The 25,661-nt window shown below is 50.7% G+C and overlaps 1 protein-coding gene across 5 annotated transcripts in view; it reads right to left on the bottom strand.

Moving 5' to 3' along the window:
* Nucleotides 1-1,212: 1,212 nt before the first annotated feature.
* The window catches only part of LOC102449812 (adhesion G protein-coupled receptor E3-like), an 85,186-nt gene continuing 60,737 nt past the window's right edge, over nucleotides 1,213-25,661 (bottom strand). For 2 of the 5 annotated variants that reach the window (XM_089774822.1, XM_089774824.1), the window contains 12 exons: nucleotides 25,237-25,335; nucleotides 23,899-24,067; nucleotides 23,295-23,414; nucleotides 21,452-21,642; nucleotides 20,152-20,319; nucleotides 19,442-19,639; nucleotides 15,837-16,072; nucleotides 14,258-14,324; nucleotides 13,905-13,996; nucleotides 5,794-5,962; nucleotides 5,268-5,375; nucleotides 1,214-3,635 (listed from right to left, as the gene is read on the bottom strand). In XM_089774822.1, the coding sequence (XP_089630948.1) occupies nucleotides 3,615-3,635; nucleotides 5,268-5,375; nucleotides 5,794-5,962; nucleotides 13,905-13,996; nucleotides 14,258-14,324; nucleotides 15,837-16,072; nucleotides 19,442-19,639; nucleotides 20,152-20,319; nucleotides 21,452-21,642; nucleotides 23,295-23,414; nucleotides 23,899-24,067; nucleotides 25,237-25,335 (1,638 nt within the window). In that variant the 3' untranslated portion in view covers nucleotides 1,214-3,614. Of the gene's footprint in view, nucleotides 3,636-5,267; nucleotides 5,376-5,793; nucleotides 5,963-13,904; nucleotides 13,997-14,257; nucleotides 14,325-15,836; nucleotides 16,073-19,441; nucleotides 19,640-20,151; nucleotides 20,320-21,451; nucleotides 21,643-23,294; nucleotides 23,415-23,898; nucleotides 24,068-25,236; nucleotides 25,336-25,661 lie in introns of all 5 variants that reach the window. The other 3 variants (XM_089774821.1, XM_075902267.2, XM_089774823.1) reach the window with 2 other exon arrangements.

Raw genomic sequence — 25,661 nt, 5'->3', positions numbered from 1 at the left:
GGGCTTAGTTCTGTAGTGTCCAGGAGCCCTGGCTCCACGTACCCCTGTATCTCTGCACCTATCTCATCCTAGGGTATCCTATATACAAGGCTAAGAAGAAACCTCTGTTGATCAGTATTGGAGACATAAATCTGCACCCCTCACACTCCTCCATGGCACCCTAGAATTACACCCATGGTAGACCCTTCCCACAACCCCCACCCCTTACCACACTTCTACAGGACAGCTCTCTCCAGCAACACCCCATTCCTACAACTGTCCCTCCTGGTTCCTACTACTCCTAGGCTTCATTCCCTACCACAGATCTCATGACCCCTCAGACCTCCACTCCCCAGCCTACAACCCTCCTGGTGCTTGTGACTGAGTTCCTAGAAGGCGGCACTGAGATTGCTCAATCAAGGTAAACGGCAAAGAACGGGGCAGAAAATCCCTTAAATTGGTGGCTATTATTAACTAGCCAATTAGCCCTTCATAAGACGGGATTTTCAGGTCTTTTTTCCTGAGCGCTCTCGCTCTCTCTCTCTCTCTCTCTTCCTACTGCCTCCCCCCCAGCTCTCCTCCGCCTCCTGCCTCTCTCTCCGTCTCTTTCTCTTCTCCCCCTCCTGCCTCTCACTCTCCCTTTCTCTTCTCCTCCTCCTCCTGCCTTTTTCTCCCCTCTGTCTCTCCTCGCCTCCCTTCCCCTTCTCCTTCCCCCCCACCGGGACACTGGGCTGAGTGCTGCCTGCTCAGCCGGGCTGCCATGAGGGAGGGGGGTGGGGCGGTGATGTACACGGCTGGGTCTGGGAACGTGTACATCACCTCCCTCTCTTCCCCTCTCACTCCGGGGGAGCCCAAACAGCCCCTTGCGCTGCTGGCTCCCCTGGCGGCCCTCAGCTGAGTGCCACAGCAGGAGGGGAAGGGGGGCGGTGATGTACATGTTCCCAGACCCAGCCGTGGAGGAGCAAGTGGTGGCAAGAGGCCCGTGTCTGCACCCCGCCCCCCCAGCTAGGTCTGCTTGCTGCCCCCCTCCTCCCATCCAGCCCCATGGCCCCTCATCCCCCCCAGCTCTGCTTCCCACCCCCTCTTCCTGCTGGCCAGCCCCACGGCCCCCCAGACACCCTCCTGCCAGCACTGCTTCCCTCCCCCCTTCCTCCGGGCCCTCCCATCCTGCTGTACAGCCCCCAGTCTCCCTGTTCTGCTTCCCACCCCCCCTTCCGGCCAGGCCCGCCACCTTCCCCTCCCTGCGTGGCGCCCCTTCCCCTTCCCCTCCCTTTCCATCCGTGGCGCGCTGTGCAGCTCCCAGCACCCCGCCATGGAGTGAGGGGAAGGGGGGTGGGGCTCTGACGTACATGGCCAGGGGACATGGCCATGTACGTCAGTGTTACAGACGTACAGACACTGGGCTACTATATATATGATACTAAGATTCACCAAGCCAGCAACAAAATGCTTCTACAAATAACTTACTGGCTACCCAGAAGCCAAAACACAATTCCCTTAAATCAACCCAGCCTTGGACTGCCACCCACGCAGCCCAGTGAAATATGATGAGGATTGCAGACAATATTGTTCATCATATAGAAAGTCCTACCAGTCCCAAAGGGTCAGACACATTACCCACCGGGTCAATGATTATTTCAGATTGAATCGTAGAAGACCAAAACTGGAAGGGACCTCAAGAAGTCATCGAGTCCAGTCCTCTGCCCTCACGGCAAGACCAAGCAACGTCTAGATCAGTGGTTCTCAAACTTTTTGGCCTGTGAACCACTTGGCTCAATGCAAATCTTTCCAAGGACCACCAGTTGTTAATGGAAAGTGGCCGTTAATTATGTCCGAGCCATTTTGCTGGTGCTGCAGCTAATGAGAATGGTTTAATTTAAATAATTAAACAGATTAACTACCTCATGTTAGTTAATCAAACTTCATTTTAAATAAAGTAAAATATTAATTTATGTCCAACAAAAGAGGATTCCATGTTTTCTTTATTTAGGGCAGAGGTGGGACTCAAACCACAGACCACCTGGAAGGCAGCAAGAACCACTAGCAGTTCAGGGCCGACACTTTGAGATCCACTGGTCTAGCTCAGTGGTTCTCAAATTTCCAGAGCCCTTTACATGTGTAAAAATGTATGCAGCGCCCCAGCGGTCCACTGATTGTATGTGTTGTACCTATTGATGTTTCAAATCTGTCCACCTTGCGGAGGCCCCGGAAATGTCTTGGAGAGCCCCAGGACTCCATGGAGCACAGTTTGAGAAACACTGGTCTAGCTCATCCCTGACGTGTCTGTCTAACCTAGAGGTCACCAACCAGTAGATTGGGATCTGCTGGTAGAGCTTGGAGCCTGTGACAGGTGGTCCTGATTGGTTTGGCTGGGAGACTATCAAGTGCTGGTACTTTAGCTGCCGCTCTCCTCACTGCCTCTTGCTTGTTGTGCACGGTGGGGGAGACAGAGGCTGGGGGTCACTTATGTCACTCTGTCCCCCTCTCCTGTACCCCATCTTCACAGCGTGAAGAGGATGAGATCTGAGTGAAGGGGCGGGACAGGGCTTCAGAGAAGGGGCGGGGCATCAGGTATTTGGATTAGAGGTAGATCCTGGACTGACTTATATCCAAAAAGTGATCTTGTGCTTAATAAGGTTGGAGACCGCTGGCCTAACCTGTTCTTAAATATCTCTAGTGATAGAGATTCCACAACCGCCCCCCCACCCCTTAAACACGAGGCAATTTAATCCAGTGTTTAACCACCCTGATAGGAAGGAAGGTTTTTTTGATGTCCAACCTAAACCCCCATTGCTGCAATTTAAGCCCATTGCTTCTTGTTCTAGCCTCAGAGACCAAAGAGAACAATTTTTCTCCCTCCTCCTTATAACACCCTTTTAGATTCTTGAAAACCTCTATTATGTCCCCTCTATTATGTCTTCTCTTTTCTTAAATAAACAAGCCCAGTTCTTTCAGTCTTCCCTCATAGGTCATGTTTTCTAGTCCTTTAATCAAAGGGGATCCAGGGAGATTCTAAAGGGCTCAAGGCTACAGTAGTCCCAGACCCCTTTGAATCACCATCAGCACACCAGAGCACTGCTCTGGGAGTTGAATGGGGCCCCAGCATTGTGGTCTGGGTGGCGCTGAGGGCTGGCTGGGCCCACCCCCCTACCCTTTCTGGGGTGCAGAACTGGCCCCCCTACACCTTGTCCTGAGGCCCATAGTGGCTGTCAGCCCCCCTGAACTGAGACAAGAAGTTGGGCCAAGTTCTAGGGTTTGGAGAAGGTTGGGAAATGAAGTCATTTTTTCTACCTTTTATTAACTGGAAGGATTTGCTGATTCTTTGGCTTCAGTGGGAGGGGAGCAGAGAGCTACTGGGAAAACTCCAGTTGACTTCAACTGGAGCAGCCAGGCCCTCGTTTAAAATTTTAGCGAGGAGATTGCAGCCACTTGGGGGAAGCCAAAGGTACTAAAACAATAGAACGCACGAGATGCAGCCTTCCCCTGCTCTATACAAGGAGAAGATACAGAGTAGCAGCTATCAGAGGATATTGAAGATCAGCAGCTTCCTCTTCCGGCTACAGGAGTGGACTTTTGGTGCTGGGGATTGAGCAAGACTTGATTTTCACCCCACATGCAATAGGCGTCTCCATTTTTCAGGAGGACTTATCCCATTCCTGGAAAGAAAGCAAAGATTTGATGACATGGTCAAAGCCACAGAGGCTAAGTCTACACTGCACCCTCGTGCGCAAAAAATATGCAAATGAGGCAAGCATGGAATACTGCCGTGCTTCATTTGCATAAATAATGAGGTGCCGTTTTTACTCAAAAATCCCCTCGTGCACAAGAGCTGTTCTTCTGCATTTTTACCAGAAGAAAAGTTCTTGCATAAGAGGGGTTTTTTTGCACAAAAAGGAGCCATGCAGATGGCTCCTTTTTGCACAAAAGCCTCTTGGCGCAAAAACGGAGCCTCATTAATTATGCAAATGATGTGTGGCAATATTCTACGCTTTGCCTCATTTGCATATATTTTTGTGGAAAATATTAGAGTGTAGACACAGCTAGAGTGTTTAATGTGGAAGAGGGAGACTCTCTCTGGAACACAATAGAGTTCCTGCGTTCTATTCTTCTAGGGGCAAAGGAACCAGGAGAAATTCCTGGCTGTGCTGACCCTCACAGATGGGGCCAGCCCTCTGAACGAATGAAGATTCAGTCTCAGTCTTGTTCAGAAAACTCTTCTGATCCAGTAATGTAGGTGATGAGGTTTCAAAAGCCAGTGTCTGCCCACGCCATGCGGAGAGATCCCAGGAGCTCACAAGAGACCCCCAGGAAGGAAATGTGAAGGGAGGGTCCTATTAAAATATTTCCCTGATGGTCAGCATAGGATCTCAAGGCACATGGGATTCTCCCAGGTCTGTATGTGTCTAATACTCCTGTTTCATTCTCAGCTGAACTACCACAAAGCACCAGCGACTTGGAGGTGCACATGCTGCTGTTTCCCCAGCCGTGAAAGGGGAGAGCGATCCATGAGCTGAACTGAGAAGCGAGGTTCAGGGCTATCTCTTCCTCCCGCTTTGGGAAGCTGATGCTGGCGCTCCAGCCATGCTGGACGGGAAGATGGGAGGGTGAGGCTGCAGCACCAGTGTGGGTCCCCCACTGTGGGGGGAAGGAGGGTGTTGAGCTCAGGCCGGAGACCACCAGGAAGGCGGGGAATAATGAGGTGGGTGCATTCACACACTCCCTGTGTATGGGCCTGATATTATTGTGTTAACCTATAACAGTTTTGGCCATTTGATAGACAATTCCGGGGTCAGGGCAGAAATCAATGTTCCCTCTGCTCCCTTTGCTCAGCTGGACCACAAGCCTCTTACCCCCCACCATCCTGTCAGAAGACCCCTGTGCTGGCCCAGTCCTGTCCACCACCTTCTGGGTGAGCCTCAGGGCAACCTCACTGAGCCTTCCCTCCCTTTTCCAGACCTGACCTGTGGGAAAAAGCTTCAGCAGCATCTCTTGATTCAAAGACGCTTTTGATATGCCCTAAGCAGGTTCCTGGGCCTGGGAATCCAGCCCCAGAACCTGCATGGAAAATATCAGAAGAGTCTTTGAATCAAGAGATCCTTTTTTGGCAGAGCTTTTGTGGCAGCTGCTGGGCCCCAGGCCCTTTTTAATTGCCGGGCCCTTGGGAAAGTGCCCCCCTTGCTTCTCCCCCACCAGCAGCAGGCCCAGATACTCAGCAGTGAGGCTGCTAAAGGGAGATCCTGTTCCATGGATGTGTGTCACATGGCAGTGTTGGAAAAAGAGAAGAGTACCACAATTCCAGTGCTAAGGGGGGCAGCTGACATCGAGATCTCAAGAGTCGTAGTTCTGGTGCTGGGTTTTTCAATCCTTTGAATCCATTTCTTGTACTCCGCTCTCACCTAGAAAAATAAGGAGCACGCCCATTGGCTCATGTAACCAACGACCCATGAGACACGTGGACAGTTTAACACCCCTCCCTTCTATGTCTAAACAGAGCCAAAGGACTGGAATTCTTGTGACCAATTTCCCCACCCCAAATCCCCACATGGGAAGTGGGATGAGACGCTCTCAGCCCCTCGTTGCAATGAGCCAAATTCTGTTCATCAGGTTGCAAAGTCCAAACTAGCAAATGTAAGTTGATGCAGCTACCACCAAACTGCATGGTACAGCTAACCTGTCTCAGGTCTTTAATGTGGATGGAACCCTTGCCTCTTGGCATGGCATCCTGTCCCCTCCAGTGGCACCTTGCTCAGCTAAAAATTAACTGAGTATTAGTGAATCTGCTGAGCTAATCAGGTGACAGGACATGGGCTTTACCTGATGATTGAGGAGACAGTGCACCAGGAAGATGAAGGCTCCCTGCAGGCTGTTGACAATGGTGAATAAATACGCCATGAACGTGGCTGCTTGGCCGACCTGTAGGAACCCAAAGCTCCAAGTGCAGCCCAGGATGAAAAGCTGGGCAATTGCTTTAAATGTCAGCAACCTGGATTTAAGCAGATGAAGAGATCCCATTACAACCCTGTGCAAAGGAGTCCAATCTGTAGGACCCTGGGCAGGATGGCTTGAGCTAGCGAATGCCCTCCAAGTAGCCACTATTCAAAAAGTCTCCTATAGACACTGGTGGGAAATGCTTCTAGATGGGACCTGTTTGCAGAACGACTATGCAAACCAGGTGTTTATTCTTCATACTAGGCTCTTTAGTGTATTTACCCTGATACCCACTCGGTGAGGTCGGACAGACTGGAGTGCTGGAACTATTTGTATAGTGCGGGTATTGAGAGTCACTGAACCAAATTGTAACCCTGCTTTGGACAGAAACCTCCTTTCATGCTAGAGGGTGTGGCAGCAACCTTCTTGCACTGATGGTAAGAAAGTGCTCTTCTCCCCATTTTCGAGCTGGAAACCAAGGCATGGAGTGTCCACACCTCAAGTGCATTTTTGTGCAAGAAAATATATAGTGAATCGACAGAAGAGAGGAGTTTTTTGCGGTGTAGAGTTTCCTCTTTCTATGAGTAATAACACCTTTTAGCACAAGAGTTCTTGCACAAAAAAGTGTGTGGGGACGGGAAACAGGTTTTTTTTTTTGTGCAAAAAGCAGCCTATCAAAACAAGCACAGGTGCTCTGGTGGCCATTCTGTGAATGGCCATCAGAGCTTTCTAATGGAAAAGCCTCCATGGAGTCGGGACACTCTCTTGTGCAAAAGTGCATGGCTGTTCCGCTGTGCTTTTGCACTGTGGACATGCTCTTGCACAAGCAGTATTTGCGGAAAAATCTCTTCCACAAAAAGCTTCTTGTGCTAGAAGCCTGCAGTGTAGATGTAGCCACCGTGACTTGGCCAAGGTCACACAGGAAGTCTGTGTTAGGGCAAAGAGTTAATTGCCAGTCTCCCTCAAATACCAGACTAGCAGCCTAACCACTGAACCATCCTTCATCTCCTTTACAAAATGATTTGGAAACCACCACAACAGCAGCACCTCAAGGAGATTGCTACGTTTGAGAGAAGCCATGGCTTGCCATCAAAGATTTGTTTCCCTTGGTTTTACACAGCACTCATACGGTCTAGAACAGCTGAGCTATGTAAGCGTTTGTTGTGTGCCCGTTGCTGTAACATGGGAGAGTGCAGTGCAGACCAGTGGGCCCAGACTCTAAAGCCAGCTTTATGCAGAGCCATACCAGGCAGATCCAGCCTGTGTCTCATTTCACTGGTTTCAGCAGAGTTACAAATATGACCTCAATTCATTGATAGATACTGGATAGCACCCAGCATTGTAACACCTGGCTCAACCCTGCGCCCTGCTCTGTCACTGATCACCAGTGTAACATTGGCCAAGTCAATTTTCCTCTATTTCCTCTCACATCATTTCGTAGTCCAGGCAGTGTGCACATACTCACGCAATAAAAATTGTTACAGAAAAAAGGATAAAGGGCAAGTGGCTAAGGAAAAAATAGCAAAAGTACAAAAAATCTGGAGGCTGACACCTATAAAAATAGCATTAGTGCTAACTGCTTAAGCGAGGCTTTCAAGGTGATGTAGAAGTAGGTGCCCAACATGTTAGCGTAAAGTAGTAAACAGTAAATCATAAGTTAAAAATGATACCAGGTTTTGTTTATGTTTTGTAACAATCACAAGTGTTGCAAACTGCTGATTGGTAACAGCAAAAAGGCCATTTGTACCAGTTTAAAATATTTTTAAAGGGGGACATGAGCAAATGCCTAATGACAGGCACCCATCCAATTAACATGTGTCAACAATCTAAAACCTGTCATAGAATCATAGAATCATAGGACTGGAAGGGTCGAGAGGTCATCGAGTCCAGCCCCCCGCCCTCAAGGCAGGACAAGCTCCGTCTACACCATCCCTGACAGATGTCTATCTAACCTGTTCTTAAATATCTCCAGAGAGGGAGATTCCACCACCTCCCTTGGCAATTTATTCCAATATTTGACCACCCTGACAGTTAGGAATTTTTTCCTAATGTCCAATCTAAACCTCCCCTGCTGCACTTTAAGCCCATTACTCCTTGTCCTGTCCTCAGAAACCAAGAGGAACAAATTTTCTCCTTCCTCCTTGTGACACCCTTTTAGATATTTGAAAGCCGCTATCATGTCCCCCCTTAATCTTCTTTTTTCCAAACTAAACAAGCCCAGTTCATGAAGCCTGGCTTCATAGGTCATGTTCTCTAAACCTTTAATCATTCTTGTCGCTCTTCTCTGTACCCTTTCCAATTTCTCCACATCTTTCTTGAAATGTGGCGCCCAGAACTGGACACAGTACTCCAGCTGAGGCCTAACTAGTGCAGAGTAGAGCGGCAGAATGACTTCACGAGTTTTGCTTACAACACACCTGTTAATACAACCTAGAATCATATTTGCTTTTTTTGCAACAGCATCACACTGTTGACTCATATTCAACTTGTGGTCCACTATGACCCCTAGATCCCTTTCTGCCATGCTCCTTCCGTCTCAAGCCTTAAAGCTCTCCCTGGGTATTTCTACAATTGTACCTTCTTTTGAAAGAGAGATGCAAATTCAGACATTCAAAATTGTAAATAAAGCTGAGATTTAAATATCCTGTGCTTCATTTGCATATTTGCGGATGGGTGCTATTTTGAAATACTGTATTTAGAAATAAAAAATGCTGTTTAGATGTGGTTATTTCGGGAGAAAACCCTTCTGAGCCGTGGCTTGGACGACCAAGGACCCCAGAACAGGCTGGGAATATAGGTGTTTGTGTCCCGACTGCGGGACATAATAGCACCTCTCGACTCCCTTTAAGGTAGGGGTTAAGGAAGTCGGGGTCTGCCACAGAGCGTTTGTGATCTTAGCCACAGTCTTGTTGAGTGGCAAAGCCAAAAGGGCGGGGGCATCATCGGACAGGCTGTCCACCATAGGATCCATGTCCTCTACTACAGGCTCCACTGGGACACCCAGATTGGAGGCTAGATGATGAAGCAAATCCTGATGCGACCTGGCATCCATGGTCGGCATCGCTGGAGCCAGATCTGCTAAGGCCTCATCAGGAGATGATGATGACGATGATGACAATGACTCCTGAATCGGCACCAGATCCAGCATAGGGCCCGGGTAGGAAGATGGCTGGGCAAGCGGTGCTGTTTGCGGAGGTGACTCCAGTGCCGAAGACGAAGGGTCCCTAGTGGTGTCTAGGGTTGCACTCCTCTGAGGCGAGGGAGGGGGTCGCGACAGCAGCGTTGTTAGGGGTGCTTGGTGTCCTGAGATGCTGGTTGCTGTGGATGGGGGCACAGGCCCCTTCCACTGATGGTAAGCCCATGGCATCCAGAAGGGCCAGTGCGGCTGAGGCGGCCAAGATTGTTGCACTTGCGGCCGATCACGCCGGTGCCGAGCACGGGATCTATGTTCCAATGACGCCCACGAGGACCTCGATCTAAAAGAGCCCGCATTCGAATCAGAGGAGTAACAAGACTCGGGCCAGGGTGGCGCCGATGATGCGTACGCCAGTACAGTCGGGGGGGGGGGGGAGGGAAAATATGGCCATTGATTGCAGCTTGCCCGCGTGCGTGCGGCAAGGATGTACCGGTGCCGGTACAGGAAAGACAGTATTCAGGCCCGTCTGTGGCGCTGACACGGTGCACATTGTCTGTGGTGCAGAGATCGGTGCTGGTTGCAGGTATAGAACTGTGGAGTCCAACCGCTCCAGAGATGGATCTCCTACTGGTGCTGCCATTGGCACCAAAGTGGGTAATACTGATGGCGCCAGTGCCGTGGTGGCCGTCCTAGAAGGGACCGGCGTCGTCGACAATGGTGGTACTGGCATGGCCCACGGGGCCAATGCCGGTATTGGAGCTGGTGCCGAAACTTGCAGCGGTGCCAAAGAGGGTGGTGCCGATGACTGTACCGATACCCTGGGCAACATGCTCAGTGCCGGTATTGCTGACAGTGCCACATGGCTAGGATAGTATGGCACAGGCGCAGCTAAGATTGGCTCCGGAAGAGGACCCAGCACTGTGGTGGGAGGCCAAGTCCAGCCGAGCGTCAGGTGAGGCCTGGCTGCCTGTACCGAGTCCGACCTCGAAGTAGTAGCACACGGTACTGGTCCCACAGGGGATGGTCCCATTGCATATGTAACAGGTGCCGACCGTTCCCGGTGCAGAGGAGAAACTGGTGCCAACATGGCTCCAGGCGTAGAAGACCTCGACCTCTCCGCCTCAACAGATGACTGAGGGGAGGTAGTGAGGCTGATCAAGTCCTGTGCCGCCTCAAATGTCTCCGGCATCAAGGGACGATGCAAGGGTAGCTGACCCGGACTGGGTGGCCGGCCCGCTTGCTTCTGCCGCACAGCAGTGCTTGGAGAGGTCTCCACCGGCGACCCGTACCGACGGTGTAGGCCCAACCTCGACTTTCTGCTCGGATATATGTTGGGAAGTTAACACAGTGGGGCACAGACTATCCAATAAGTTCTTGGACTGCATTGGAGACAACTTTTTATTTCAGAAGGTTGAAAAAGCTACTAGGGTGGAAGCTGTTCTAGATTTGATCCTGAATAGGGAGGAACTGGTTGAGAATTTGAAAGTGGAAGGCAGCTTGGGTGAAAGTGATCATGAAATCATAGAGTTCACAATTCTAAGGAAGGGTAGAAGGGAGAACAGCAAACTAGAGACAATGGATTTCGGGAAGGTGGATTTTGGTAAGCTCAGAGAGCTGATAGGTAAGGTCCCATGGGAATCAAGACTGAGGGGAAAAACAACTGAGGAGAGTTGGCAGTTTTTCAAAGGGACATTGTTAAAGGCCCAAAAGCAAGCTATTCCGCAAAAGACTGCCTTGGCTTTACCTCGAGATCTTGCATGATCTAAAAATAAAAAAGGAGTCATATAAAAATGGAAAGTAGGACAAATTGCAAAGAATGAATATAGGCAAACAACACAGGAATGCAGGGGCAAGATTAGAAAGGCAAAGGCACAAAATGAGCTCAAACTAGCTACGGGAATAAAGGGAAACAAGAAGACTTTTTATTAATACATTAGAAGCAAGACGAAGACCAAGGACAGGGTAGGCCCACTGGTCAGTGAGGAGGGAGAAACAGTAACAGGAAACTTGGAAATGGCAGAGATGCTTAATGACTTCTTTGTTTCGGACTTCACCGAGAAGTCTGTAGGAACGCCTAACATAGTGAATGCTAGTGGGAAGGGGGTAGTTTTAGAAGGTAAAATAAAAAAAGAACAAGTTAAAAATCACCTAGAAAAGTTAGATGCCTGCAAGTCACTAGGGCCTGATGAAATGCATCCTAGAATACTCAAGGAGCTATCTTTGTCTCTAGCTGTCATCTTTGGAAAATCATGGGAGACAGGAGAGATTCCAGAGGACTGGAAAAGGGCAAATATAGTGCCCATCTATAAAAAGGGAAATAAGAACAACCCAGGAAACTACAGACCAGTTAGTTTAATTTCTGTGCCAGGGAAGATAATGGAGCAAGTAATTAAGGAAATCATCTATAAACACTTGGAAGGTGGCAAGGTGATAGGGAACAGCCAGCATGGATTTGTAAAGAACAAATCATGTCAAACCAATCTGATAGCTTTCTTTGATAGGATAACAAGTCTTGTGGATAACGGAGAAGCGGTGGATGTGGTATACCTAGACTTTAGTAAGGCATTTGAAACGGTCTCGCATGATATTCTTATCAATAAACTAGGCAAATACAACTTAGATGGGGCTACTATAAGGTGGGTGCATAACTGGCTGGATAACCATACTCAGAGAGTAGTTATTAATGGTTCACAATCCTGCTGGCAAGGTATAACTAGTGGGGTTCATCAGGGTTCTGTTTTGGGACAGGCTCTGTTCAATATCTTCATCAACGATTTAGATATTGGCATAGAAAGTACGCTTATTAAGTTTGCAGATGATATCAAGCTGGGAGCGGTTGTGACTAACCTGGAGGATAGGGTCATAATTCAAAATGATCTGGACAAACTAGAAAAATGGTCTGAGGTAAACAGGATGAAGTTTAATAAAGACAAATGCAAAGTGCTCCGCTTGGGAAGGAACAATCAGTTTCACGCATACAGAATGGGAAGTGACTGTCTAGGAAGGAGTACAGCAGAAAGGGATCTAGGGGTTATAGTGGACCACAAGCTGAATATGAGTCAGCAGTGTGATGCTATTACGAAAAAAGCAAACATGATTCTGGGATGCATTGACAGGTATGTTGTGAGCAAGACACGAGAAGTCATTCTTCCGCTCTACTCTGCACTAGTTAGTCCTCAGTTGGCGTATTATGTCCAGTTCTGGGTACCGCATTTCAAGAAGGATGTGGAGAAATTGGAGAGGGTCCAGAGAAGAAAACAAGAATGATTAAAGGTCTAGAGAACATGACCTATGAAGGAAGACTGAAAGAATTGAGTCTGTTTAGTTTAGAAAAGAGAAGATTGAGGGGGGACATGATAGCAGTTTTCAGGTATCTAAAAGGGTGTTATAAGGAGGAGGGAGAAAACTTGTTCATCTTGGCCTCTGAAGATAGAACAAGAAGCTTAAACTGCAGCAAGGGAGGTTAAGGTTGGACATTAGGAAAAAGTTCCTAACTGTCAGGGTAGTTAAACATTGGAATAAATTGCCCAGGGAGGTTGTGGAATCCCCATCTCTGAAGATATTTAAGAGTAGGTTAGATAAATGTCTATCAGGTAAGGTCAGTATTTGGTCCTGTCATGAGGGCAGGGGACTGGACTCGACCTCTCAAGGTCCCTTCCAGTCCTAGTATTCTATGATTCTATATTTAAATCCCAGCTTCATTTACAATTTCGAATGTCTACATTTGAATCCCTCTCTCTAAAGAGGGTGCAAGTGAAGACATACCTCCTGAGAATTAAGTCCTTCACAATGTTATAGTAACTCACAAATCAGACAGACACAAATCAGACATCAGACAAACTTATACGGTGGGGGTGGGGAACCTTTTTTGTGTCAGGGGCCACTGGCCCACAGAAAAATCAGTGATTGCACCAAAGTGACATGGCCCCCAACTGAGAAGCAGAAAGACACTCCCCACACTCCTCTCACACATCAGAGCCCAGGGCTAGTAGATTTTGTGAGTCTCCCTAGGCTCTGAGGGTGTGGGAAGGGGTGAGAGGTGCAAGCTCTCCTTACTCGCTCTCCCTGGGTTGATACAGGAGGTGTGGGCTCTGGGGTGGGAATGAGGGGTTTGGGTGTTTGAAGCGGAAAGAGGTGCAAGCTAAGGGAGGGAATCCTTACACGAGGCGTACCAGTTAACTCGAACTAAGGACTTAGTTTGAGTTAACGTTTGACTGCCGCGTGTAGCCGTGGGCAGTTACTTTGGACTAGGGGGATTTAAAAATGGCTCCCGGACAGGAAGATGCAAATAAAGCCTGGGATATTTAAATCCCGGGCTTCATTTGCAAATTCGAATGCCTACATTAGCCTCCCTAGTTCGAACTAGGGGGCTAGTGTAGACATACCCTTAGAGACTAACAAAACATATAGGCTGTGTCTACGCTGCACCCCTTTTCCGGAAAAGGGATGCAGATTAGACCAGTCGGAATTGCAAATCCGCGGGGGATTTAAATATCCCCCGCGGCATGTGCATTTACATGGCTGCCGCTTTTTTCCAGCTTGGGGATAAACCGGAGAAAAGCACCAGTCTAGACGCGATTCTCCAGAAAATAAGCCCTTTTCCGGAGGATTTCTTCTTCCTAATCTGCATCCCTTTTCTGGAAAAGGAGTGCAGTGTAGACACAGCCATAGATGGTATCGTGAGCTTTCTTCCTCTGAGGAAGTGGGTTGTGCCCACGAAAGCTCATGATACCATTGCTAGTCTCTAGATGCTGAAAGACTATTCATTGTTTTTTAGGTATTTCCTTAGTTTACTTGACAGAAGACCCATCCCCCCACAGAAGGCTAACTGGACCTTTTGTCAGGGTTAGTGCTTTCATACCTTGTGTTTTTGACGGTAGACACGTCCGAATTGAGGGAGCAGATTTTGTCTCTCAGAATCCAGAGGGTTGTGATAAAAAACGTACAATTCATCTGTGGAAACACCACAAGTTGAGTGGATCAGACCCCAGGTCCATCCGGTCCAGTATCTTACCTCTGTATTAATACTAGATGCTCAGAGGAAGTGATAAAATCAGTCTCTTATAAGGTCTCCCTTTGGCCTTTGATAGATACAAATTGGTTAAAACCCTGAAGAACGGGGTATTATGTCCCTTCCAGACCTTTTGTTAGTCCTGATAAAACAACTCTGGACATTATTCTGGCTCCCCACAGAAATGAAAAATAATGACTCACCAAAACAATAAGGCAGACCGGTCCAAGAAAACTCCACAGAAAGCCTTTCTCTGTTTTAAGCCAGCAACTATAAGGTAAAATGACAAAAAGGTAACAGATTATCCCTGGCAATAAAAGGAAGTGAATTCTCCTCTTGGGGTTACCAGAGTTGCTAACTCGGAGAAATGGGAACAATAAAACCAGGGTCTTAATTCAGAAGAGCCCTGACACAGGTACCTTTTGGAACTGGGGCCTGGGAGAGGGAAAATGAAATATTGGTTGCACCTCTATAAACTGGAACTCTCTGGGCCAGCAACATCCATGGTGTGGAAGAACCATGGATGTTCCAGGATCAGAGAGTCCTGGTGCACTGCAGGGGATGAAGGGCCAGGAGTCCAGCGCACTGTGGAGAGTGGGAGGGAGGGAGGAGCCTGTTGCATAACCCAGTTGGGGATTCTGGGGGAGCTGGGAGCCTGGCATGAGACCCAACTGGGCTGTCTGGGGCAGGGGGCGGGAGTTGGGAAGCCCAGACGGTGGCTGAGCTGGGCTGCCCGTGGGGTTGGGAGCTGCGGGTGAGGGGAAGCAAGGAGGGGCAGGAAGCCCGGAGCATGGTTCAGATAGACTGTGGAGGAGGTGAGGGGTCATGGCTCAGCTGGACCGGGGGGGAGCAGGAAGACTTGCATGTGGCCAAGTTGGGCCACCCAGGAGAGTTTTGACGCCTGGTGGAGCAGCTGGGCAGGAGTGGGGCCAGCAGCATGGGGGGCAGAAATGACCTCCCAGTCCGGCAAATTCTCACCCGGAACCAGTCAGGTCCCGAGGGTGCCAGATCAGGGAGGTCCAACCTGTATGACATGCCCAGGGCTTCACTGACCCTTCAGTTCCCTCTCGGGAAGGGCAGTGCTTGGGTAGAGGTGCAGAGAAGGAGTCAAGAGCCCAAAGTCTGTTTCTCACGCACTGTTGGCCATGTCACTTCCCTTGCGAGTCTCGGTTTGAGTCAGGAGTGGGAATTTTTAGAGTCTGGGGATAACAATTGCACTCTCTCAACAACCTTATGACCTGCACACTGGCGGCTAGACATGTGAAAGCAGAATACACTCGTATGTACACACATAAGTTTAGTCTTTCCTGCAAGTCTGGCATCTCTTTTCTTGGGCAGGGTGAACTCTGCCTGCTTCCCTTTATGTCAGTCTCATAAACCTAGCTTAGAGAAACTAGTTTCATAAGAACATAAGAAAGACCACACTGGGTCGTACCATCTAGCTCAGTATCCTGTCTTTGGACAGTGGCCAATGCCAGATGCCGCAGGGGGATGGAACAGAACAGGGAATCCTCAAGTGATCCATCCCATTCGTAGCTTCCAATGAATAGAGGCTGGGTACATCATCCCTACCCATCTTGGCATGAATTTATCTGTGTTTTTTTTTTAGCCCTGTTAAACTCTGGCCCTTCACAAAGTCCTCTGCAAGGAGTTCCACAGGTTGACTGGGTGTTGTGTAAAACATCTGAAGAGGCAGGTATTGCAGAATACATTTGGTCTCTGCAATTCATCAAATAAGTTGAGAGATTCCTGCTCTCTCCCTGGGATGGACGCTGCACTTACCGCTGGGAATTTTTGTAACCTTCAGAATGCACTGCAGCAGAAATAGCCACTATCAGGGCTGGGAATCCGTAGCCGAACGGGTACATGTATCTCTTCTTGAACTGGCTGGCTCTGGTGTAATTCACCACCTTCAGGTTCCTGACAGTGAGGAAGAGGTGCAGCCCCTCCAGGAACATCCAGGTGAAGCAGGCCAGAAAGAGGTAGTGTAGCAAGCCAGCAATGACCGCACAGCCCACCTGGAGGTGACAGAGAACTCAGCAACTCTGGCATGTAGTTCGTTATGGCAGTGAAAGCAACAGTTATTTGACGTGTCCTCAAGCTGGGGAGAAAATAGCATCCAAAAATTGTGAAATATTTAACAAACCCCTCTGCCATGTAGGACTACACCTGGCATACAGTGGCTGCTTTACTTCAAAGCAGTAGAGAGTGGAACTCAGATTGTCCTGGTCCAAAAGCATGTGCCCCTACTTCATGAACTAAAAGAGAACTCCCACCAGAGGCTAACAGTATAGGGCTTATGGCACATAGTGAGACAAGATGCTCCTGTTATTAAGCTGCTTCAGAAATCTGAGTTCAGTTCCCAGCCCTGCCACTGACTTCCTGTGTGAGCAAGTCAACTCCTTTCCCTCCACCTCAGATCCTCTTCTGTAAAATGGGGATGATAGAATTCTGTCATAGAATCATAGAACCACAGAACTGAAAGGGACCTCCAGAGGTCTTCAAGTCCATCCCCTGCCCAAGGCAGGACCAATGCCAATTAAATCAACCCAGCCAGGGCTTTGTCAAGCCAAGACTTAAACACCTCTAAGGATGGAGACTCCACTATTTCCCTAGGGAACACATCCCAGTGCTTCACCACCCTCCCAGTGAAATAGTTATTCCTAATATTGATCCTGGACCTCTCCTACTGCAACTTGAGACCATTGTTCCTTGTTCTGCCATCCATCACTACTGAGAACAGCCTTTCTCCAGCGTGTTTGGAACCTCCCTTAAGGAATTTGAAGGCTGCAATCAAATCCCCCCTCACTCTTCTCTTCTGCAGACTAAATAGATCCAATTCCCTCAGCCTCTCTTCAAACGTAATATGCTCCAGCCTCCTAATCATTTTGTTAACCGTCCACTGGACCCTCTCCAATATGTTCACATCCTTCCTGTAATTGGGGGTCCAGAACTGGACACAGTTCTCCAGATGTGGCCTCTCCAGAGCTGAATAAGGAGGAATAATCACATCTCTGGATCTGCTGGCAATGCTCCTCTTAATGCAACCTAATATGCCATTAGCCTTCTTAGCTACAAGGGCACACTGTTGACTCATGTCCAGCCTGAGATTGCAGGAGGAGTAACAGTTAATCCGAACTAAAGACTTAGTTCAGATTAACTTCTGACTGCCGCGTGTATCCGGCAGTCAGTTCGGACTACGGGGCATTTAAAAATGGCACCCGCCCGGGAACATGCAAATGAAGCCCAGGATATTTAAATCCCGGGCTTCATTTGCAAGTTTGAATGCCTACATTAGCCACCCTAGTTCAAACTAGGGTGGCAGTGTAAATATACCCTTTGTTAGGTGGATCCCATCTCTTCCTAACAATCCTTGTGCCCGGAACAGAGTCCCATAGTCAAAGAAAGCAAAGCCCTCTCTCCGACACCACCTGCACAACCACGCTGTTCCCCATGGCTTATCTCAAGCTGCTTAGACCATGAGCTCTTCAGGGTACCAACTGTCTCTTGCTATACATGCAGTGCCCAGCACAGTGGTGCCCAGATGTCAGATGAGTCCCGTCAGCTACTATTATAACTCAAATAAATGCTTAGAATAGTTGTGTTAGGGGGTAACTGAGATAGTCTGTACAGGATAAACTAAAGAGACAAGAAATGGTCTGGTAGCCCTTTATAGACCAACAAAACATGGAGATGGTATCATGAGCTTTCTTGGGCCCGGCCCACTTCTTCAGATGTCTGGAGTCACATCTGAAGAAACTCCGGACATCTGAAGAAGTGGGCTGTGCCCACGGAAGTTTACGTTTATAGACCCGTTGTGGCAATTCTGACCCCACCCAGCAGAGGGCAGGGGTGTTGCACACACGTTGGATACTGAATTACAATATTTGCTCTGGCCAGGACTCTGGGTGAGGAGTGTTTGAAGTAAACCAGGGACACACTGGTTTCAGCATACACACTGTCCTCCCCCCGAGAGCCAGCACCCATTGACGGCTGTGTGGATTCCACCGGTGGGCCAAAGGCACTTTTCCACAGTGGGAAATGAGCATCCGCCCAAAAGTGCAGCTTCAGCTCTTTGTGGTTGTGGAGCTGATTTCTAGTCCAGGGTCCCTCTTATGGCCGGGGAGCCGAAGCCCAGAGATACTGAAACTCCGGAGCCAGACTCTGATTTCACTGATGCTGGTGTAAACCTGGGGTATCTCCACGGAGGCCGGTGGTGTCAAGCTAGCAGAAGGAAGATCTGAATCTGCACCATTTCATTTGTTTTGGACACAATACTACCAGGCATGTGCAGGGTCTCAGGGCCAAACCAACCCCCCTGATTTAGGACTGGTGCATTACACGTGCTTTGGCTCACAGTCTGAATGACCTGCCCACACCAGCAGTTCTGTGTGCGCCTCCATCCCTCCAGCAAACTCCCTGCGCCATCCGCCCACGCTCCTCTCCTGATCCCTGCAAGACCCCACCTGCCCGGCCTCGTGCCAGGCTCTGTGATCCACCCCCGGCTGTCGCCTGAGTCTCACCCCTGCCCTTGTCTGGAGGTGCTGAGTTTTTATTTTCCAGGGGTGCTCAACCCCTGTTCTGCCTCAGGCTCTACCCCTACTCCACCTCTGCCTCCTCCTGTCCCTCCCCACAAGTGCCTCCTGCCTGCTACTGGACAGCTGATCTGGAAGGCTGGAGGTACTGATCTGTGGAGCCTGCTGGTGAGTGTTGAGCACCCACTATGTTTTTTACCCTGGGTGCTCCAGCCTCAGAGCATTGAGGGTGCCATTTTGAGAGAGCGGGGGGAGGGGGTAGCCGTGTTCACCAGGACGCAGCTTGCTTTTCTTCCTGTTCCCTAACGATAGAGACTGAGGGGAAAGTACTTGGGTTCCGTGAATTATTCCTTTGCACCTCCCTTCCCTAGCCAGGAGTCCTGCCCGCTCCCCCGAAACAGCTGCCTTGCAGAGCACCCACGGAGCTGGCACCTATTCCATTGTCCCTTATTTGCTGTCCTGCCCACAACCCCTGTCCTCTCTGGGAGGGTCTGTCTGGTCCCCCAGGCTCCCTCTTCACCCTGCCTCCCAAGTCAGGGGCTTCACGTGCACCGCATTCCCCCTTGTTATTTCATTATAGACGCATTCCAGGGCCCCAACCAAGTTCCAGGAGCCCTGGTGCTCAGCGCTGTACAGGGAGTGTTTACATTGTATCTGGGAACACGGCCAGCTGCTCAGGTACCATCACACCTGTGCAGAAGCTGTTGGCCCACTCCGTGAGGCACTCCCCCTTCCCCCCAGCTGCAGTGTAGACGAACCTTTGAAGATTGTCCCTGGTGTGAAGAACTTCCAATCTAAACAGGCAAGACAGAGAAAAGCGGGGGAGGGGTGCATTTGGGATGATTTCCCAACCTTATCCTTGACTGTGTCCATCCCGGTGACGAAGAGCAGGTCGGCCACAAAGAGACAGAGGCAGAGCTGCAGGTGGATGGAGGTGCTGACGTTGCGGATAGAGCGGCACAGGAGGAAGGTGAGGATGGCGAGGAAGAGGCACAGCAGGGAGATGGACAGGCCCACGTAGGTGATGATGCTCAGGGCGCCGTCTTCCTGCTAAAGGAAAAATGAAAGCCAGAGAAAATCTTGCAAATCGCGCTGTAGGAACAGGCTCTGTGAAATACCCGGATAGTTTCCCATGGCAATCGGAGCTCCAGCTCCATTGGTGGGGATCCCCTCCATGCCCTGCCCCTTCCACTAGAAAACACAGAGGCACAAACAGCGCAGGTCTGGAGTTTGCAGCCCCAGACAATGACGTGGTTCTCTGGATCTCATAGTGACTGTGAACAGACTGGACCAAATATTAGCTTGCACAGGATATAAGCCAGTCTGTAGGACGTCTAACAGACCGGCCAAGTGCAGGGGATCATGACTAGCGGCTGGCTTCAGCCATTGGAACAATTCACAGCACGAGACACTGCTCCTTTCCTTTCCGTGCTGCAGGCCTGCAGTTTGGGTGTCCAAGGGCTCAGGTGCACTCTCGCAAATCACTGCGGGTTTTTGTCTGGGCGAATACAACCCCAGCTTGCTGTACGTGGGTTGGGAGGGTCGGCAGATGTTTGAAATACCTGGCTGACATGCCTGGCCATCAGGACGGCAAAGCTGGACATATGGTTACAGGCGCAGGTGGTGTGTGTGTTGTTTGCACTGAGCAGGTTGCAGCCCTCTTTGGACCAGGTGCTTTTGTTGCCAACAACATCCCAGAAAACACAGACCGTCTCTTTGTTATTCTTCAACTGGGAACAGAAATTGCAGCAACAATGTCAGCACCACACACTAGTTTAGCTTATACTCACAGAGGATCCAGAGTTTGACAGACAGGTTGGGACCAGTGTGGCCTTAATTTTTTATGTCTAGGGGAGAATGAATTGGAGCACATAAAATTTTGTTTGCACATGGACATTTGGATTGGGGTGGGGGAGCAGAATCAAGAGATTTGAACTGAGAGGGGGCTCAGGCTGAAGGTGCAGGCTCTGGCATGGGGCTGGGGATGAGGGGTTTGAGTACAGTCATCCCCAAGAGAGAGGGCTCTCCCCAGTCCTCTATCTCCACAGCAACTTTGGCCTTGGTGCAAGGTGCCTCTCTGCTAGCTGAGGCATCTCCAGTGAGGCTGGGTTGGACTGGGGGAGGGTCGCCGCTCTATAATGTATGGCAGGTCCATGGTGCTGGGGATGGCGAGGGGAGAACTTGGAGGAGGACCCGTCCCCTGGTCTCTCGGGACATTCTGCAGTGAGGCCAACTAGAAGATGGCAGCGTTAACGGGCAAGAAAGAGGCGAGTGGCAGGGAAAAAACAGGGCCAAGACAGGCCCCGCTTCTGTTTCTAGCAGGGATGTGGCTGCCATTTGGGGGCAACTGGTGAGGGAATATTTGGGGGGCCACCCTCCCCCAGTCTGGGGAAGGGCAGGGACAAATTCTGTCTACCCCAGGCTCTCTTCCCTCCCCTGCTTCTTCCCCACACTTGCTCTGCCAATGCCCCTCCTCCTCTCCCAACCAGAGGCAGTAGTATGGCTGGGGGGCTGGAGAGGGCAGCAGTGGTCTGTCCCCCCACACTTACTGGCAGCGACAGGGGGGGGGAAGCAGAACAACATGGCCCCAGCTCACTCTGCTTCTCCCACCACTGAGTACGGGGCAGTCCTGCCCCTCCCCTGAGCAATGTGCTGGGAGAGCAGAGTGAGCTGGGGCTGCATTGCCCTGCTTCCCCCACTGCTGCCTGTGAGTGGGGGTGGAACAGGCCCCTGCTGTGAGCTCCAGGCCCACTCACTAATCCCGCTCCCCATTGCTGTCTAACCACTTGCGCCTCCCACCACAGGGGCATGTGACCCCTTGTGCCCTCCCCCCCCCTCCATATCACCTCTGCTGCCCGTCACCTGTTTATGCTCCAAGGTGAAGTTGAAAGGTCTGGAGAGGTTTCTGCTTTCCCCAATGGTCCCAATCACTATGTTGGAATTCAGGGTAACGTCTCCCAGTCCCTCAGGACCTGTCAGGCTTTGATTGCTGACACTGTCCTTTAGGAGGGACTCCAGCTTGTCGTACACTATGAAGACGACGGCTCCAGTGCCTGCAGGAGCAAAGGAACAAGAGGTGATTTCTGAACAGCCTGGCTACATCTACACTGTCAGGTGTTTGCAGAAGAGGAAATGCAAATGAAATGCTCATTAGCATTTCTCATGCTCTCATTTGCATATTCTCTTCCAATCCTTTTTGCGGAAGAGGTTTTTGTGGAAAAAAACGCAGTGTAGGCAGGGCCATTTTACGCAAAAAAACCCTTTTGTGCAAGAGCCTGTAAACCTGATTTTTTCCAGGAATAAGGATTCTTGCACAACAGGGTTTTTTTGCACAAAATGGCCCCATATACACTGTGGTTTTTTCCACAAAAACCTCTTCAGCAAAAAGGATCGGAAGAGAATATGCCAATGAGAGCACGAGAAATGCTAATGAGCATTTCATTTGCATTTCCTCGTCTGCAAAAACCTGACAGTGTAGACAGCCCCTGTGCCCCAGGCCCTTCGCACCGCAAAGAGATGGAAGACTTGGCTGATGGGTGCAGCCAAGAGAAGGACGCAGGTTCGGGGGGATGGAACTGATTCCCCAAGGGCTCACAGAGCATCACTGGCAGAACTGGGACTAGACTCCCTAGCTAGCCAACCAGACGCACTTCCTCCTAGGGGCCTGGCCAACCAGGACTCAGCACTCCGGCTCCGCTTCCTTTAGTCCCAGAAAATCCATCCCCATCCTGGTCTGTGGGAACTCTCCAGCCCTGACGTGCTCTCTGCATGGGGGAAGCCACAAGGGCTGTGCTTAATTTGTGCCAGGGAAGCCTGCCAGCAGGGCGGGAAAGGGGGCAGTTGCCCAGGGCTGGGCAATTCAGAAGGGCCTGGGGCTTCCAGATGCTGCTGGAGCAGTGGTGGCAGGAGCCCAGGACTATCTAAATCGCTGCCATCACGCTGTGCGGTGCACTCCGGGCAGTTCTGAGGGCTGCTGGGACGGGAGGGGGTTCTGGTGCACTCTAGGGAAAGCTGAGGGCTGGCTGCCTCCCGCCCCACTCCTTCCACCCAAGTCCCCGTTCCTCCCAGGGGCATGGAGGTGGACTCTCTCCCATCTTGCCCAGGGGGCCGGCAAGTCTGTCAGCCCCCTTATTGCCAGGAATGAGTCCCAGCACCTCTGGGCCTGCTGCACCAGTTATATAAGTGAGTCCCAGGACTTCTTATATTACACACTAAGCCCTGCACAAGAGGCTGGTGTAAAGCCGCCCACGGCAGGCCCGTGTGCAGGAATTTCTGTGTGAGTGTGGGGGCGGGGGGTTAAAATGTGGACCCCACCCCTATGGTCTCAGACAGCTGGAGTAGGCTGGGGCTGATTTCCCACTCCTGACTTTGCTCCTGAGGGAGAGTGGGAAAAACAGCTCAGCCTTCCCTTGGCTGGCTGAAGCATTTTCCAGGGGAGGGGAGGGCGGCAAGGGCCAGGACTATGCGCCACTCCTGCCTTCTCCTGGCCAGACAGAGTCAGTCCCATGGAGGATCATGGGAAGGCGCTTTCGTACCCTTCACACACCCTGCATATGGGCCTGCAAGGTCCCCTGGGGAGTCTGTCGGGGCTGCTTTAAGGTCCCTCTGTAGCCCTGGAAGATCTGGCCTCCCAGCTAAATCTGAGGATGCTGCTGGATTGCTCTGATCTCATCTCTTGCCCGTCCAGAAGACTTCTAGTTGGTACCTGAGCTATCGGAGCCGACGACCGTGGTGCAGTAAATGGCCATCGATTCGTTTTTTGCGTTCAGTGAGATACTCTCCCCTTGAATGCTGCAGTTATCCTTAATGGCCTTGGCTGCGATGGCTGGGACAGAAGGACAAGTTCTTCACTGAGGTGCTTTGAAAACAACCCCCCTTTAGCATGGAGCCAAATCTCCTCCAAGGAGACACGCCACGGACAGCAGGAGCGCGACGCTGCAGTGAAGGCAGCAGAGGCAAGAAAAGAAGCAGGAGTCTGGACTATTCTCATGTTCTTTGTGCAGCACAATGAACTGCGGCTCACAGCCACTGCCCCAATCTTACTCCTTGCTGAGATCAGAGCCCCCTTGTGCTGGACACCAGAGGCACATGCAGCAAGAGACAGCGCCTGCCCCTAGCAGCACAAAGGGCTCATGCCCCCATTTCACAGACAGGAAAACATAAGCTCCAAGCAAGCAAGCAGGCAGGCTGGAATGGCCCAGCACCCGGATCCCTTACGCTTCAATCCAGCACCCTGGCACTCTGCACCACAGAGACTAGCTAGGGTCATGCTCAGAGCTATGCAGGAGGTGAGGGTTCCTTTTTCTTACTCATCGTCTCATTTTTGTTGGGCTTTATCTGGTTCATGGGACTTGTCAGAGCAGCTTCAAAGGCGACCGATTCCACGCTCTTCAGAAAGACTGTGGCAGCCAAGACCTTCTCCTTGGGTGGCAATTCACTAATGTTCCCAACAAATGAATCGAAAGAGGCAGTGGCTTTCTGGAGTGCAAAAAGAAGACACCCTGTGTCAAGCAAGGGCTGTAAAACAGCAGCCTACTGGCTAAAAGAGAGATGGTCCCATGCAGGTCCGGCCCGAGCCATTTGTGCACCCCAGGCCCCGGGAGTACGGCGCTGTCCCCGGGAGAGCAACGCATGTGCGGCTCTGCCCCTAGGTGCGTGGTGCGTGCGTGGCCCCGCCCCGGGCACACGGTGCGAGTGTGGCCCCGCCCTCGGGTGCCTGGCGCATGCGTGGCCCCGCCCCAGGCGTGCAGAGCATGCATGGTGCTGCCTCCGCCCGGCCCAGTAGCCCTGCGCAGCGCCCCCTACAATGGGGTGCCTCGGGCTGTAGCCCGGTTGGCCCATACCTTGGGCAGGCTCTGGTCCCATGGATCCATAAGAAGAAAAGAAGAAGGTAAGAATGGCCAGACTGGCTTAGATGAAAACTCCATGTAGCACAGTACCCTGTCTTCTGACGGGCCAATGCCAGGTGCCTCACAACAAGTGATCCATCCCCAGTAGCCCATTCCCAGCTTCTGACAGAGAGAGGCTAGGGGCACCACTCCTGCCCATCCTGGCTACTAGCCATTGATGGACCCGTCCTCCACAAATCTATCTAGCTCTTTTTCGAACTCTGTTATAGTTTTGGGTTTCACAACATCCTCTGGCAAGAAGTTCCACAGATTGACACTGCGCTGTGTGAAGAAAAACTTCCATTTGTTTGTTTTTAATTTGTTACTTATTCGTTTCATTTGGTGACCCCTGGTTCTTGGGAACCTGACCACACACGCTATCACAGAACATCCCAGGGCAGGTACAACTGCGTACATGGATGGGTGATGGTAGGCATGTCCCCAGGCCCTCCAAGCACTTATTATCTGGCTCTGCATTCCACATGGCTCCCACGCTGCCCACCCAGGTACCAGACACTGCCTCGTTCTCTTCACCCCAAGACATTCCCACCCGCTCTTGGCTGGCAGCTGAAATCCCACTCGCTGTTGGCTTCAGTCGACTCCTCTAGAGCAGAGGCAGCTAAGCCTTGTTTTCGGTGGCTTGTTCATCTTTTAAGGAAGAGTCTAGAGACTGGTCCAAGCAGATGGGGATAAAGGGGGGTTCCTTTCCTCGGTGGGGGGAAGGCAGGGAATGGCAAATGCAGGCACAGAGCCTCTGACCTGAAGTGATACTGGGTTGCTTCCATTTCCAAATGCAGAAGACTGTGTCTTTAAGATATCTTTCATTAAGGTGCAAAATGTGTTGCTTTTCTGGTTTCCCTGCAGGTGAATCATGGGAAAAGGAGTGAGTTCCATAACATATTTACCGACCTGCTGTACTGGGGGGGAGGGAAGAAGAATGACAGGTGGCCACGTCCAGGAACCTGTTCTGTCCCTCTCCATGTACTGTATCCTTCTCCCCAGCCTCTCTAGGTAGCTCTGGCTATTTCTCCATTCAGTGAGGGAGCCACCTTTCTGACCAAACAAAACCAAACACCCAGCCCCCTCCTTGTCCAAGGCACTGTCCTGCTCCCCCCCCCACAATCGCTCACTCTCTCCCTGCCCTCACTCATAATCACCAGGCCGGGGCAGGCCCCTTTTCAACC

The sequence above is a fragment of the Pelodiscus sinensis genome, chromosome 31 (genome assembly GCF_052426305.1).
Source record: "Pelodiscus sinensis isolate ZL-2025 chromosome 31, ASM5242630v1, whole genome shotgun sequence".
In the NCBI taxonomy this organism is placed as follows: domain Eukaryota; kingdom Metazoa; phylum Chordata; order Testudines; family Trionychidae; genus Pelodiscus; species Pelodiscus sinensis.
This window is presented reverse-complemented; position numbering and strand designations above follow the sequence as displayed.